Below are 16,206 nucleotides of genomic sequence, written 5' to 3'. Positions count from 1 at the left end.
CAGCCATTCGTCCTGAAGGCAAGAACAACCGGCTCTTCGTCTTCTCCATCAGCATGCCATCGTTGGCTCACTGGTCCCTAGACGTTGCAGCTGACTCGCAGGAGGAGCTGCAAGACTGGGTGAAAAAGATCCGGGAAGTGGCCCAGACTGCAGATGCCAGGGTGAGAACTGCCACAGCTTGGAAGGTAGTGCTGGGGCCTGGGAGGGCGGAGTGTGGGCCTGTCAGGGAGCGAAGGCCTCCACCAGCTCCTCTGGAAGAGACAGCATACTGCTGGTTGCTGATGTGGCCTGGCCTTAGATAAGGGACCCAGAAGAATAGACTCAAGACAGAAGTATGATGTACATAGGAAGCATTGAACAGGAGATACTCTGGATCACCTGAATGAGTCTTCATAAGCTCCTGGGCTGGCAGCAAGAATAGAATCAGGCTAGAAGAGATGAATTGGTGAAGATAGGAAGAGGGCTGAGGTAAATGTCTGTGACAGAGAATGTGCCTGGAACAGCAGGCAGAGAAGTTGCAGTTCCCCATGGTTGTGGCCTGTAATGTGCTGAGGGCTGCATAGGTGCAGTAACAATCTGTAGGTATCCATCGGCTTTAGCAGCAGCAGGTATTCCTAGTGACACTATTGAGGTGTGCTAGTGTCATGACTAGGTTAGCAGTGGGTGGCAGGGAGTCTGGAGTGGCTAACCATGAAAATCTGGGAGTTAGAGTTTGTGGATAGTGAGTAGTCTACATTTACTTGGAAAGACCAGCTTTCTAGAGGAAGCCTGGCCTCTGCCATTGAGCCTGGTAAAGCACCTGCAGATGTACAGGAACTTCTGCTTTGAGGCTGTTCCTCTAGGGCATTTGGTGAGCACATCTGTGCCTGATTTAGAGAACAGATACCTTGAGCCAAGCAGGAAAAGGTTGAGATGCGGAGGATTTTATCAGTGTGTCCTGGAGGGCAAGGCACTAAAAGAACCAGTGGTTGAAGTGCTAGATCCTGGGTCTAGGCTAGGCAGAGAAGGTAGAGCATAAACAGAGGAGCCACTGATTGAGGAAGGTGGACACAGCAGAGTCAGGGCGTCTCAGCAGGCTGCTGCTGAGCTAGGTCTGGGAGGAGGAAGATGGTGTTGCTGTGGAGGAACTGAGGTAGTAAAGATAATCTTAGGCACAGACATTGCCAAGTGGGCTTAAGGCCTAAGTGCTTCAGGGAATCAGAAAGCAATGTTTTTGCTGAAAGATGGGTAAAGAGTGATCAGAGAAAGCATTACTGGGAAGGCCTTGCCCACCTTGAGTTTCCTGTGAAGTCATCTGGAACATAAGTTATGGTGAGGCTTCTATCCCAAGAGGGTTGGGGAACAAGTGTGTCCTTGGAGACAAAGGAAAAGAACAATTTTGGGCTGAAACTGGGAACCAGTAGTTTTGTATACTCTGATGATATTTGAAAGATACAAGGGGAGGGGAGGGGAGGAGAGGGGAGGGCTGCCCCAGAACACCTAAAGTGTGGGTGTACACAAGGCTGGCAGGAGCTTTCTTCTCCCGGGCAGAGCTCTAGCCTGGGCCTTATATGTCTTACCAGCTCACTGAGGGGAAGATGATGGAAAGGAGGAAGAAGATTGCCTTGGAGCTTTCTGAGCTTGTGGTCTACTGCCGGCCTGTTCCCTTTGATGAAGACAGTAAGGCGGGGTTAGGTGTGGTGTGCATGTGTACAAAGGGCTAGTGGTATGCGAGCGGTGTCTAATACCCTCTCGTGCACACACTGCCCAAGGAGCCTGCTCTGTACATGTTCTCACTGTTTGGCTTAGAGATTGGCACAGAACGTGCTTGTTACCGGGACATGTCCTCCTTTCCGGAAACCAAGGCTGAGAAGTATGTGAACAAGGCCAAAGGCAAGAAGTTCCTTCAGTATAATCGGCTGCAACTCTCTCGAATCTACCCCAAGGGACAGAGGCTGGACTCCTCCAATTACGATCCTTTGCCCATGTGGATCTGTGGCAGCCAGCTTGTAGCACTCAATTTTCAGACTCCCGGTGAGAGGGGCCTCAGTGGGTGGGGAGAGACACTTAGGACAGGTTCACTGGAACACACTATAATCCCACTCTTCCAGACAAGCCTATGCAGATGAACCAGGCCCTCTTCATGGCTGGTGGGCATTGTGGCTATGTGCTGCAGCCAAGCACGATGAGAGATGAAGCCTTTGACCCCTTTGACAAGAGCAGCCTACGAGGCCTGGAACCCTGTGTCATCTGCATTGAGGTGGGTGTATTCATCTGGTTACTTTAGGGTAGGGAAAGGTTTATGAGGGATATTGATACTAAACTTGGTAAGAAGTTGGGGACCAGATGGTTCCGTCTAAGTGGGAAAGGGCACCAGAGCCAGAGGTAAGCAGCATTCTCTGCCTTGAATTGGGGAAGGGAACTATTAGACTGTTCTTGAGCTTGAAGCAGAACTATCTTATAGGTCCTCTGTGAGGGTTGGGATCCCATAAGTAGTCGGGCTGACCATGGCCAGTTTTTGCACAAAAGAGTCAGGCTGTCCATTTAAGGCTAACTATGAAAAGTCACTACCTGGCTGGAAGAATCTGGTCAGAGTAGCAAAAATCAGGCTGGAGGGGGCATGTGATGAGCTAGGCTCCTGTCTGCAGGAGCAAGCAAAACCTGGTTTTTCTAGAGCATGACCAGCTGCCTATTTGCCTTTCCTGGTCTCTAGAATAGAGCTCCCTAGTGCATGTCTAATAAAAAGCCATAACAAGGGTCAAGTCAACCCTTGTTGTGGGAATCAGCAGGGTGGCCTAAACAGTGGAAAGAATAAGGACAGCATGTGACCAGCTAGACCCACCTGGGAGTACAGAGCCATAGATATCGATGGCCATGACTGCTACTTTCCAGCCTTTTTCTCCTAAAGGAGTTTAGAAGAGTCCCACATTGGAAGAGACGTGGATTTAACATGAAATGGACTGCAAAATGCATACAACACTTGGCTTAAAGCTCAGATTTTTACACCCAACAGCTTGCTCTGGATTGGAACAGTGAGGGGCCTAATAGGCAGCACTGTCAGAGCCCAGCAGGGGGCATACTGCCTCCGTGGCACATATGCTCTCCGTGCTTCTGCTATGAGGATGTTGGGAGCAGGAAGACAGTCATTACCTCATCTTTACTGCCTGCCTTACAGGTGCTAGGGGCCAGGCATCTGCCGAAGAATGGCCGAGGTATTGTATGTCCTTTTGTGGAAATTGAGGTGGCTGGAGCAGAATACGACAGCATCAAGCAAAAGACAGAGTTTGTAGGTCAGTCAGCCTTTCTCCATTACCAGTCATTCTCCTGGTATGACAAAGACCTCTCACTACCAGTCAGCTAGCCTCTTGATGTGGCCTGAGCTTTTGCCCTTGCTTCCACAGTGGACAATGGACTGAACCCTGTGTGGCCAGCTAAGCCCTTCCACTTCCAGATCAGTAACCCTGAGTTTGCCTTTCTACGCTTTGTGGTGTATGAGGAAGACATGTTTAGTGACCAGAACTTCTTGGCTCAGGCTACTTTCCCAGTAAAAGGCCTGAAGACAGGTAAGGGATCTTCCTTGACATGCTGTTCTTTGGTCTTACTGTCAGGGTGGAGCTGATCCACTTGCCTGACATGGTTGGGCTGAGAGCCAAGTGTTTCTCCTAGGATACAGAGCAGTGCCTTTGAAGAACAACTACAGTGAAGACCTGGAGTTGGCCTCCCTGCTCATCAAGATCGAGGTTTTCCCTGCTAAGGTAACTACAGCAGAGTGAGCAGAGAAACCCACCCCACCCCCAGGTGCACAAGAGACCTCAACTTCTGTGCACTTCCCCTTGCTGAGCAGGAGAATGGTGACCTCAGTCCCTTCAGTGGTACATCACTACGGGAACGAGTCTCAGATGCTTCCAGCCAGCTGTTCCATGTCCGAGCCCGGGAAGGCTCCTTTGAAGCCCGATACCAGCAGCCATTTGAAGACTTCCGCATCTCCCAGGAGCATCTCGCAGACCATTTTGACAGTCGGGAACGAAGGTGAGGGAGGTGAAGGGGAAGTTGGCCAGTGTGGGACCTTGGAGGAAGGGTGCTGGAGCCAGAAAGAACAGCACTATGTGTTAGGTCAATCCTTTGGCAGCTTTCTCCTGTGTGGAAAAACAATAACTGTATGTCTTTGGGTTGTCCTGTCGGGCTACAAGGCCAGTAAGGATGCTTCACTTCTGTTCAGGGCCCCAAGAAGGACTCGGGTCAATGGAGACAACCGCCTCTAGTCGTGCCCCCACCTTGTTGGAGAGCAGCTGGTGCTGCCCATCTTGTGGAATGCCATGAACTAGGTTCTCTCGGAGCGGCCCACTGTAAAGCCTTCCTGGTCTCGCAGCTTGGAGCCTGGATTCCAGCGGTGAAGGCTAGACAAAACCAAGCCATTAATGAAATGTATTGTTTTGGGCCTCCAAGCCCTGCTGTGGGTGAAGGCAAAAAACTGTACTGTGTCTAGCATTAAGCACACATATCTGGCCCTGAGTGTGGAGGTGGGTCCTTCCATCTTGGGCCAGGATCAGGGCTGAAGCCCCTTGGAGAGAGAAGTTGCTACAATTGGTGGCAGAGGAGGCTTCAAGGAGCTGCTGACATTCCTGAGAGTGGAGGAGGAAGAAGAGCCTTGCTGGGCTAGGGAAACAAAGTTTACATTGTCCTGTAGCTTTAAACCCACAGCTGGTCAGGGTGAAAGAGTAGATGCCCTGCAGTTTGGCCCTGGATGGAGCCAGGACAGAAGAATGCAGGGCCTGAAGAGAAGTCTCTGCCCTGCCTGAGGAGGAAGACACAGCACAAGGGCACACTGCCCATGGCTGGGGATGCCACCCAGCCTAAAAGATACAGGGGATCATGATAAAAAATAGCAGTATTATTTTTTCCTCTTCTTGGTGGTATTGTAACTAAGTTATTCAGTCCTGCCCCTCACCCTGGAAGGGGAGCCCAGCGTAGAGCCTTTGGAAACAGCTGTTCTATGGGGTGCAGGAAGAGAGAGAAGAGCAACGCCTACCCTGGCGAGCTTTTTTGTTTTATGGCAAGGAAGACTCAGTATGCTTTCCCTTAGTAATGAAATGGCGAATAGGGAGGTGGAGTAAGGCAGTAGGTACCGAATGAAGCTGCTGCTAGGCACAGCTTCTGTGTCACTGGTAAAAAGATGCAGAGGAGATGGGAAGGCTGGGAAGGCAGCCTCAGCTCTGAAAACAGAGGCTGGGGTCCAGGCCTGTGGGCATAAAGGTGCCTCAGCATAGCCAGCATTCAGCACACGCAAACCCACTGCCCACATTTGGGCTCAGGGTTGGCCATTTGCTAGTTCTGCTGCCCTCTTAAGATCTGACTGCCAAATAAATCATCCTCATGTCCTTTTTAACTTGTTTGTTTCTTGGGGGCTCAGGAAAGCATGGTGATTGACTGAGAATAGAAGCAAGTATGGTATGGCATTCCTGGAGACTGCTGAAACAGGAAGCTCTTCCATGGGTCTCTGAAATGTGAGGTCACCTCTGCCACTTCATCTTCTAATGGTACAGCTGAAGTTCACCCCACTTAGGAGCAAGTTCAATCTCTATTGCACAGAAACCTGTTTTTAAAAAGTAATGTTTGGATATATGCTGCCAGTTGCTATTCTACTTGCCTGTCTACCTGCCAGCCTCTGCTTACAACATGCTGCTCAAAAGGCCTGGCTATTCCCAGGACTCTCCTACAGCATTTTCCTGGAGCGGGACAAAAAACTATGGCCCCGTGAGCAGTGTACACCCTGTGCTGAACTAGCTGCTCGGGTCACACAGCACTACGCACATGAGTGCTGGCTGGTCTGTAGTGGTCATCTAAAGCAGTAGTCTGAACCTGTGGGTTATGACCCCTTTGGGGTTACATATCATTACGTAACAGTAACAAAATTAGTTAAGTAATAGCAAAGGAATTATTTTATGGTTGGGGATCCCACATGAGGTACTGTAAAGTTTTCCTATACTAGTGTATAAGGGAAGAATCCTCCCCCACAAAAACAGTGGGTGGGATGTATCAGGAGCTTTGAGTTCACACTTGAGTCTGTCTGTGGCCCAGGAGAACATAGGAGCTATGTCTGCTTGTCCTCAGTGTTGATCTGTGGCATTCTTTGCTTGCTGCTAGGCACTTTAATTCTCAGTAGATACCTCTATTTCATGGACAAGTCTTCCGAGAGAGGCTCAGCTCTGCCTTCCTTGAGCAGCTTCAGACTGTGGTTCACTCGTTTTGGCACATTATCGCATTTCCTTTCCAGCTGTGTTTGGATCCTTCCCTCAGTGGAGCAAACTTAAGGATCAGTTTCATCTCTTCAGTTCTTCAGGTGAACCGGTGAACCTGACTACTGTTGACCAACACAGAAGACCCAGCAAAGGGTAAAAATGTTAGTGAGAGAGAAATGACATGGGCCTTAATGTCTTGGCACCTCGTGGCTATCTTGCCTGATGCATGTAGTGTGTCCCTACATGTGACAGCTTGTGTGACACTGCCTTCCATCCAGTGGGTTGTGACCTGTAGAGTCTCGACTATGTGGTGCTTAATCACACCCTCTGGTGCATCTGAGAAATACTGATACTGGGGCCTTGTATGGATATTCACAGACTCCTTGGGGCATGAAAATGAGTGCTCAGGTTAAAAACCACTGGCTTTGGCAGAAGAAACCAAAAGAGTGGGGTTGGAAAGGAAGTCAGTGGTACTAGGAACACAAGCCAAGAGAAGTGTTGTTTTTGGTTAGCAGGCCAGGGACAAGTAAAGAGGGGTCACTAGTGAACACTTACCAAGAGAGCACTGACTACAATGTCAGGGACGTTTTGCCTCCTGCCACAGACTGAAAACATGGGTTAGAAGGCAGAAACAGTCTGCAGCCTTTACTAAGAAAACTCATATACAGGTACCTGTGGCCCTTAGCCAAAAGAGCTGGGGCTCACTTCTGGTCAGACTCACCCTGAACTTCAGCTGAGGACGGAAACTGGACAACCACTTCTTGTTCAACTTGTCCATTATCAGATCTATTGAAAAGTGGGGAATGAGCGTGAGGTTACTTTACCAAACTAACTTAGTGACCAAAACAAGCCCAGCCTGCCTTATATTTTAATGAAATGGATCTGGCCCTTAGAGGCTTCTCCAGAGGATGTATGCCAGCCTGTTCTTACTAGGACTCGTGTAGCTTCCAGGTGGCTGCCATCGCCATCTCCCCCAGTATGTTCTGGATCTGCCCACCAAGACCTCAGGAGACAGCTCCATGGTTTCACGCTACCTGGTCCTTTACATCCAACACAAAGCAGCTCCTTGAGGACCCAAACTGGCCTTGGGAAGGAGCAGGCCCTGATGCTGTTTAACTGCTACCCCTTGTTCTTTCCCAGGTGGGCTTCTTTTAGGAGCCCTTTTCCTTATGTGATAGATAGGCCAGTATGGTCATCCCAACAAAATTTCAGTTGCTTTGAGTCTTGGAGGTGTGGGTTTGACACTGGTCCTCTAGAAGCCTCTTGGGTCTTCCTGCCTAGTGACATGCCTTCCTTAGCAAATGGCATATTCTGCTGACAAACAGCTCTTCTCACCAGAAAAAGGAACACAAGAAAACTTGCCCATGCCCTATGACTCTAAGATCAGACTTGGTTGACTCAGCAGGGTTTTAATCTCTATAGTTGTTTCACATGGGGCCGCCACAGTGAGCTCAGCAAGGCAGGAGACAAGTGAACGGAATGTCTTCCCAGGGCACTGAAGGAAGCCCCAACATCTATCGATTTTAAAGTTGGATTTGCAAAAACATGTAAGTCAATAGAAGGGTTTTGACCTTTTTATTAATCCCCCACCACCACACACACATACACAGTTAGCAGATAAGAAATGTCTGTACATTTTTATTTAGGAACAGTCAAAAGATTGGAAGTACCACTGAGGCCCATTTCAAACTACATAAGCAGTTTTGTCCCTCATCCCATCCCTTATCCAAATTTGCAGATACAAAATCTAGGAAATGTGCAATTTGCATCTTAGAAATAGCAGCATCCCCATGGGGGACCTTACGTGGAGGTCAGCCCCGCACCTCCCACCACACACAGCCCACACCAAAGGCCAAGGCCGTCTTTCTATTCAGATGTTTCTTGGGGTAAAGGATTCCCACATTCCAGCAAGGTGTGGCCCATGCCTGCCTGTAACTCATTACTTGGGAGGCAGAGGCAGGAAGAGTGTCATCTGATCTACAAAGTGGATTTCAGACCAGCCAGGGCCACACAGAAAATTCCCATTCCACAAAGGCCTATGTGACAGATAAGCTATTTCTCAATTTCCTCTCATAGCTGGTCACAGTAGCAGGTGACTCTCATTTAGCACCAGGGTAATCACTTCAGCTGTTTCTGGGAGACAGGAAGCACACGAAAGGCAGACTGTTCAAGTCATCCCCCAGTCACAGTTCTCAGCAGTATGGCCCCCAATGACAAAGCCATCCACACTGAGATCAGAACATAAAGCAGGTGCTGGAGGACCAGGAACCAGGATATTGTCAGCAAGGAGTCTGCACGTCCTTGGCAGCCTCCCCAACTTCCCCAAGGGCTGTGTTAGGACAACTCAAAGAACAATAGTCAGCAGGGGCCAGAGAAAGGTTGGCCAGTTTTCTCTGTTTAATAACATTATGACACAGTCTGACCTTCCTGGCAAAGCTGAACAAAGCAGGCTACTCAGAAGCATGGGCCAGAGATCACTGCCCTAGTGACCACTGCTGCCCTCAGCCCACCCAATTTCACAAGGAGCAACCCAACTCATGCTGGAACCCTGCTGGCTCTCACTGCAGCCAACCTCCTCACATGGGACCCTGACCCGAAGCTGACAAAGCTACATGAACAAGACTAAGCTGTGTGGGCAGGAGCTAGGGACAAGATCTCTAAGCACAAACTGCGGGTTAACAGGGACCACTTTATAATAGACTTTCACTGGATGGACAATGTCTCTTTGGGGACTTGCTTGGGAAGGATCAAGCACTGGCAACCCTTTCTATATTCAGTGTCTGAGCAGGCTTTATCATAGACATTTTACCTTCAACTCCACTTGTATAGAGTAATTGTAAATCACCCACCTTCCATAGAAGGGAATACGTGTCAAAAGACATTGGCCAAGAAAAGCTATTAACACACAGGTGCCCATCTATGTGCAAAGTACACCACTCTCTTGACAGAAGAGGCACTGATAGCAGGTAAATGTGCAGGTCCCTGTTGGGTGTCCTGACTTGCCATCCACTCATCCTTATAAACAGCAGGAAGACATCATGCAGCCTGCCAAATAGCTGTTTTCTCCCTGCTCTGCCTGGTTCCTGCCAGAATAAGAGCAAGGTCTAGCTCAAGGAGGGCAGAGACAACAGAGCAATAACCACACTGAATCCATTCAGCTCTGCAAATCATAACAAGAGACCGAAAACCAAAGGAAGCAGGTACTTACTTCTGTCCTTCGGCAACCGGGGTCTGATTAGTCTCATTTCCACCCTTGCTCCAGGCTTCAGAGGGCTTGAGGAGAGGTGTTCCTACTAGACCTGAGCTAAAAAAAAAACCCTGTATTTTTCAAGTCTAGAGGACCATGTCCATAGGATTGCTGGCTAGTGTTGACAAGCATTCAGACCCCAAAGCTGGTTCTCAGTCCTAAGACTATAGACCCAGTGAGCTTCATGACCAAGTGCAGGCTCTGGGCTCTGAGTGCACATAGGTTTGTTACTCCACACAGCCACCCTTAGTGGCCAGGCACTAGGAACACAGACTGTAGCAAAAATGGATTCTGAGGACTCAGTTCCTTTTGTATTTCTTCTGATAACCCAGGTAGCGATCCAAACAGTGAGCAGTCTGATCAGGTCTGTCACACCAGTCAGTCAATGCCAAACCCGGCTGTTCCACTGAAGGCCCAGCAGCCTCATGAGCCCTGGAGTATACTGTGCAGTCATTTGCCTGCTCCACTGAACCAAGGCAGAACAAACTGCAGTGTGGCGAATTCAGGTTGAAGTCTAGGGAAGGGCTATGCTGAGAGAAAACCTGTGTGCTCCAGTGCTAGAACACATGGAAATCACCCCCTAAAGGTCTGGGCAGGATAGTGGTGAGCAGTGTGCTCTTGAGAAAAAGAACAGGGAGCTAAGTTAGGGATGCTGAAGAGGGGATCCTAGTCTGGAGTAAGGAAAACCAGGCACCCTGCTAAACCTTGGTCAGGATGAGCTAACCAAAGAAGACCTTCGTGTATCTAGAAGACTTTCAGACAGATGAGCCTTGCGAATGAATGTGATACAAATTCTCTGGGAAACAGCCAGTAAAGGTGGGGGCTTTAGGAAAAACAGATTCTAAGTTTTCTTTTAGGATTTTCTTCTTAGCTCATTTCTGAACTGACTGAGCTGCTCCAATCTGAGGATTTTGGTCCATACAGAGACTAGGAAGATGAGAGGCAATGGCTCAAGACAGGGATAACTTAACAGTCACCTGGGGGACAATGCAAGAGACTCTAACCGGAAAGGCTGCCTCCCATGCTCCACACAAGGCAGCTGTGTAACAGGTGTCCTAGGGGGCAAGGAGGAAGGGGCACAGTTGTGGCATAGCTACTGACAGAGTAAGTAAACCCTCTGAGAGATATCTGGGCCTGGGGAGTGCTAAGCTTCTGGGTAGAAAACATTCAAGGTCAGATGGGGGACAGATTGGAGGATACTGGGTCTCACTCAATTATTCTGCTTCCAGAGGGAGGGATGCCTCAGGCTAAGGTATTCTGTTCACCTAAAAGCTGCTGCCACTCAGCCAAGAGAAAAGTAGAAGAGCAGTCACTAGTGACCTCAAAGTGCTGGCAAGCCATCCAGGGAAAGGACTTCCCACACTGACACACCCAATTCCCAAAAGAAAAATCTCTATGATCAAAAAAACATTTTGATCAAATAATATGCAAAACCTATAGTTAAGATTTCTGTTCGAATGGGATCTGGTTTAAAACTGAACTTGCAACCCCGTGTAAATAGAAAAAAATAAAACATGCAGACAACAGAGAACACTTAGCGTTTACTGCCTCTGTAAGTCCAAGTGAGTGGTAGTGCAAAGGATGGGGCAGGACTCATCTGACAGTGCAAGCTTTGTCAGGAGAAGCACATTCCATCCCACCTCTGCAGCCCACAGCCAGCCTTCTACTGACAACACAGAGAACTTGACCCTCTGACTGTACGAGGCCACTGTGATCTGTCACATAGCAGCCACAGACCTGGTAGCCGTCAACTTACACCCCTACTTCTCTGCCAGCACCCAGAGCTCTTCTCTGAAGCACCTGCTCCATGACCACCTCCCTCATCATTACCTACCAACCTAAGGTCCAAGCCACAACTTCCCTCCCCCATCCCAAAGCAAAGGAAGAAACAAGGTCCATTTCATCTGTTGGGTTTCTTACCTGGGCAGTCTTGCCATCACCAGCTCTGAGAAAGGAGTGCTGGGCCAGTGTTACTGCAACTTCCCATCCAGAAGACTGCCTGGTGTCTGAGCCCAGGCTGCTATCTGTGTCCAGCATAGTGTCCACCAAGTAATTTAGTGTTTCTGTTCTTTGTCAATTGTTCAGACCTTTTCATAGACTCTACCATTCAGCTAGTGCAGCAGGGCTGTATAGGTGAAGCCAGCAGGCATCTGGCCTCAGGTGAGACACAGGTGCTTTCTTGGACAAGATGGCTTCCTCGGCTGCTCCAGCTGCCCAGTGTATTGTCATCTCTTCACATACAGGCTACTTTCCCCTTGGGCATCCACATGAAGCTCATGTGGATATGAGATGTGTTTGTGTAAGTATCAAATAAGTATGTGTACTGTATATGTGGATATGCCGATCTGCACGTAAACAAACACTGAAGAAAAACTTTCAGATGTCTGTTCTCTGAAGGAAAACAGTCACTCACCATTCTTTCCAATTCCTCGAGGTTTGGGGCCAAATAATTTCTCTCCCCAAACAGAAAGGATACAAAAATAGACTGCAAAACTTGCCAAGTAGTCAAAAAATACCCCAATCTGAGACAAATGTGAGATCATCCCTGTGGGGACAGGAAAGGCAAGAGAAACATCTTATAATGGTTCCAGGGCTCTGGGTTCCAGAGAAAGCCCTCTTTCCTAGAAGGCTGAAGGCCGCCATGCTCATCCTCAGACTAAGCAAAGCCTATAGCTCCCTGTGAGGGGAGCCAAGACAACACCTAGAAGTTAACCGCTGTTTCTTGGTCAAAATTCTTGCTCTGCCTGTGGCTCTACTGGTGGAGTTTCCAAGAGGTAAGTGGGGTCATGGATAACACATCCTGTTTGTCATCTTTGTCTCTCCCCTGCCCTGCTTTATCCACTGCTCTTGGAGAAGCCAGCCTTGGAGACACTGAGGCTTTAATATTTAGTACAGCTCCATAAGCAAGTTTTCCATTGTTTCAAAGGCACCTTTTCTTGTGATTTTAATCTAAAGGACACAAGGCTTAGGCAAAAGTAAGTTCTTGTTTCTCAGGTTGGGAATATAAATTTCAAACTTTAAAAACACCTCACAGGAACCTATCCAGTGATGTCCAGCACCTCTGGATTACGAAACCAGTAGTTGGTCAGGCCCTTGGTGTGTGGCAGGTCTTTGTTTTCAAGACCACTCCAGCTCTGGTCATTTAAAAACTCCCACGCCCTTCAGCCTCACTCTTCCTACCAGCCACAGTGTACTTCCTTCTGACCTGCAGGAGGCATTGAGAGCACTATGATGGCCAAAGCCACAGCAACCGGCTCTACCATGCCCACTTTCCTTTCTCTCTAAAGGAGTCGGAACTGAAGGGCTGAAGGGAGCATATAGGTCAGTACATTAGGCTTTACAAAAATGGCTTCTTTAGCTGATCTGATAATGGAGAAGTTGGTCCATGATTCAAGCTCCATGAAAAATCAGAATTACAGTTAACTAACGAGAGTGATAAGCATCCAGTAGTAATCTCATAGCTGGGCTGTGTTCAGAATTGAGGATAACAGCAGGCTCTATCAACCAGAACACAGGCAAGCCTTGCACAAAATCTGGCTTGCCTCCACTCAATGTTGCGGGGTCTCTTCAACAGTTCTGTTCCCTTGAGAAGGCAAGAAGGACTGGGCCTCAAGCAGTTCTGAGCACACACATAACTCCTGCTGCTGCAGAAGATGTGGGCCCCTGTAGTCTCAACTTCCCAGAGAACAGACACGGCATTGTCAGAGCTGTACTGCTTTTCTAACCCGAGTTCCTATGGATTGAGAGTGTCTGTAGTTGGATGCTTTATTAAATGTATATAGGCAGCTGTATATGCTAAAAACTTGATTCTGGGTCTAGGTCTATGTAATCTGAACTCTTTGTCCCCGGAAAGCAAAGGAGCGGTCCTGCACAGTGGGAGGATGGGCTCATGAGAACCCCTTGCTACTTGCTTAGAAATATCAGGCAGAGGGTGGTTAGGGCGGCGGCAGGTTCCAGGCTCAGTGAGGCCTCCAGAGTCTCTCTTGGGTGCCTGGCAGCTGTCCATCAAAATGATGCATGGCAGGTTTGGCCCCTCCACATGGTAGACAGCATCCTAGACTGGTCGGTCCTTCACAGTAATCAGATCAAATTCAGTCTGTTTCTGAGGACAAAACATATACCTGTCACTCTATGGCAGCTACAACTTGTACAGTTTCCAGGGATGCCCAGTCTGTCCTCACTCTCCTGGATAGTATCACTGGTCTTAGGGATTGCTTAGTTCCATAAGTAATGTCATGTTCTCTCTTTCACCAGTCAGAGGACAGGGTGCTGGCTGAATCTGACAAGGCCTTTCAACTTCCTGGTCTCCTATTAATCACCTAGCCCATCCCATCACGACAACCACAGACCCCTAATGCCTGCTACCCCTGTATTCTGTTAATCCTGCATCCTGGCCCCTAAGAGCCCTGAGCTCTGGCATCTTGGTAGCTCATATCTTCATTTATAAAGGTAAGGGCAGCTGATCACAAGAATCTCATCCCTTATGTACAGTTCGGGCCTTTCCACTGAGACTGGTGGGGGAAGCATAAAAAGCCGGGTACAGATAACAGAAGCCTTGGAGGCAGTGCTACTACAAGAGTATGGCTACCCTTATCATGTCTGCTCTGTTCTGCCATGCCTGTTATTTCCACCCTCTCACCCCATCTCCAGCTTAAAAAAAAAATCTTGGTACAATATACCTAACACTAAATTTCTCATTACAGCCATATGGCTCAGTAGTATTATGTACATTTCAGTTATGAACCCTCACCATTTTCAGAAAGTTTTCAGCCCCATAAATAGAAGTTATGTATCCACTATTTAATAACTACCAATTCTTCTGAGAAGTAACCTGCATTCTATCTTCAATTTTCATAAATTTTGGCTATTATAAAGACTGCATATAATAGAATTATACAATATGTGTCTTTTGTGAATGGCTTATTTCACTTGACGTAAAGTTCCATCCATGTTGTGCAATGTATCAACATCTTTTTTTTTCTTTTGGACACATTCAATGCTACAACATCTTTTATAGTTGAATAATATTCCATTGTATGTATATAGCACATTTGTTTAACCATTCCTATGGCAGTGGACACAGGATGTTTCCTTCCTTTAGAAACTGTGAATGTTGCTGCTGCTTTGAACATCGTGTGCAATGTCATTAGGCCCTTTTCAGTGCTAGGAGTGAGACTTCTGGGTTGGATGAGAAGTCTCGGTTCAGCTTCTTGAGACTTGCTGAAGATTTCCAAGGTTTAGTCACTTTTCATTCACACCCCCACATCCTCACCAATGCCTGTGACTCTGTTTGTGTACATGTTAGCAATAGTGGATTTAAGTGTGAGCTGGAAACTCACTGTAAGTCTCATATGCATTTCCCTAGTCATCATTTTAAAAAATTGTCTTTTAAAAATTATGTTTATATCTATGAGTATTTTGCCTACACCTAAGTCTGTGTACTACCTGTGGTGCTTGGTCCCCATGGGGGCCAGAAGAAAACATTGGCTCTCCTAAGACTGGAATTAAAAATGGTTGTGAGCTTCCATGTCAGCACTGGAAACTGAACCCAGTTCTCTGCAAGAGTAGCCAGTGCTCTTAACCACTGAGCCATCTCTCCAGCACAAAATGCTGGCCATCTTCTGGAGTTTGTAACTCTCTCCTTAGGAGAAATGTCTATTTAACTAAATTTACCCATTTTTAATGGTTTGTTGTTGAACTGTACTTCTATGTATTAATATTCTTCATTAGATGCATGATCTTCAGGTACCCTCACTCATCTGCCAGTTGTCTTTTCACTCTCTAGCTCAGTGGTCCTTAACCTTCACAATGCTGTGACCCTTAATACAGTTCATGGTGCTATGACTCCCAACCATAAAATTATTTTGTTGCTACTTCATAATTGTAATTTTGTTATGTTATAAACCATAGTGTAAATATCTGATATACAGGATATCTGACATGAGACTCTCAAAGGGGTCAGGACTGACAGGTTGAGAAATGCTGCTCAAGAGAATGCCATTTAATGTACAAAAGCTATTGATTGATTGATTGATTGATTGATTGATTGATTGATTGATTGATTGATTGATTGAGACAGGGCATCATCGTATAGACCAGGGCTTGCTTCAAACTTTCAGTTCTCCTACTTCAGCCTCCAGAATGGTGATATTACAGGAATGTGCCACCACACCTTTAAAAGGATTTTAAAATCTTAAAAAAAAAAACAACAACTTTGTTTTGCTGTTTTGAGATAGGGTCTTGCTATATGTATCCCAGGCTGGCCTGGAATTCATAATCTTGTCTCTGCTTCCTAAATACTGATTTAGAGGTATGAGCCATCATGCATGCCCAGCTCAACATCTTCAAATGTTGATGTAGTCCAATTTATTTTTTGTTGCCAGTGCTTTTGCTGTCATAATTAAGAAACCTCTGCCCACTGGGCAGTAGTAGCACACACTTTTAAGCCCAGCACTAGAGAGACAGAGGTAGGCAGACCTCTGTGAATTTGAAGCCAGCCTGGTTTACAAAGCAAGTTCCAGGACAGCCAGAGCTGTCACACAGAGAAACTCTGCCTCAAAAGAAAAGGAAGGGAAGAGAGAGAGTGAGGGAAGAAGAGAGGGAGGGAGGAAGAAGAAGAAGGAGAAAGAGGAGGAAGAAGAAGAAGGAAGGAGAAGAAGAAGAAGAAGAAGAAGAAGAAGAAGAAGAAGAAGAAGAAGAAGAAGAAGAAGAAGAAGAAGAAGAAGAAGAAGAAGAAGAAAG

At 47.3% G+C, this 16,206-nt stretch overlaps 2 protein-coding genes across 5 annotated transcripts in view; one reads left to right on the top strand and one right to left on the bottom strand.

Annotated features, from left to right (window-relative positions):
• Window positions 1-5,362, top strand: part of Plcg1 (phospholipase C gamma 1) — a 31,652-nt gene extending 26,290 nt beyond the window's left edge. For both annotated transcript variants that reach the window (XM_005362992.2, XM_013352182.2), the window contains exons 24-32: window positions 4-161; window positions 1,563-1,659; window positions 1,789-2,013; window positions 2,091-2,239; window positions 3,155-3,269; window positions 3,381-3,542; window positions 3,646-3,734; window positions 3,824-4,008; window positions 4,199-5,362. In XM_005362992.2, the coding sequence (XP_005363049.1) occupies window positions 4-161; window positions 1,563-1,659; window positions 1,789-2,013; window positions 2,091-2,239; window positions 3,155-3,269; window positions 3,381-3,542; window positions 3,646-3,734; window positions 3,824-4,008; window positions 4,199-4,241 (1,223 nt within the window). In that variant the 3' untranslated portion in view covers window positions 4,242-5,362. The remainder of the gene's footprint in view (window positions 1-3; window positions 162-1,562; window positions 1,660-1,788; window positions 2,014-2,090; window positions 2,240-3,154; window positions 3,270-3,380; window positions 3,543-3,645; window positions 3,735-3,823; window positions 4,009-4,198) is intronic.
• Window positions 5,363-7,836: 2,474 nt separating this feature from the next.
• Window positions 7,837-16,206, bottom strand: part of Zhx3 (zinc fingers and homeoboxes 3) — a 116,768-nt gene continuing 108,398 nt past the window's right edge. For all 3 annotated transcript variants that reach the window (XM_005362990.2, XM_013352169.2, XM_013352170.2), the window contains one exon: window positions 7,837-13,567. In XM_005362990.2, the coding sequence (XP_005363047.1) occupies window positions 13,557-13,567 (11 nt within the window). In that variant the 3' untranslated portion in view covers window positions 7,837-13,556. The remainder of the gene's footprint in view (window positions 13,568-16,206) is intronic.

This window comes from Microtus ochrogaster, linkage group LG8, assembly GCF_000317375.1.
Source record: "Microtus ochrogaster isolate Prairie Vole_2 linkage group LG8, MicOch1.0, whole genome shotgun sequence".
In the NCBI taxonomy this organism is placed as follows: Eukaryota; Metazoa; Chordata; class Mammalia; order Rodentia; family Cricetidae; genus Microtus; species Microtus ochrogaster.
The sequence above is the reverse complement of the archived record's forward strand: the minus strand, read 5'-3'. Positions and strand labels throughout refer to the sequence as shown.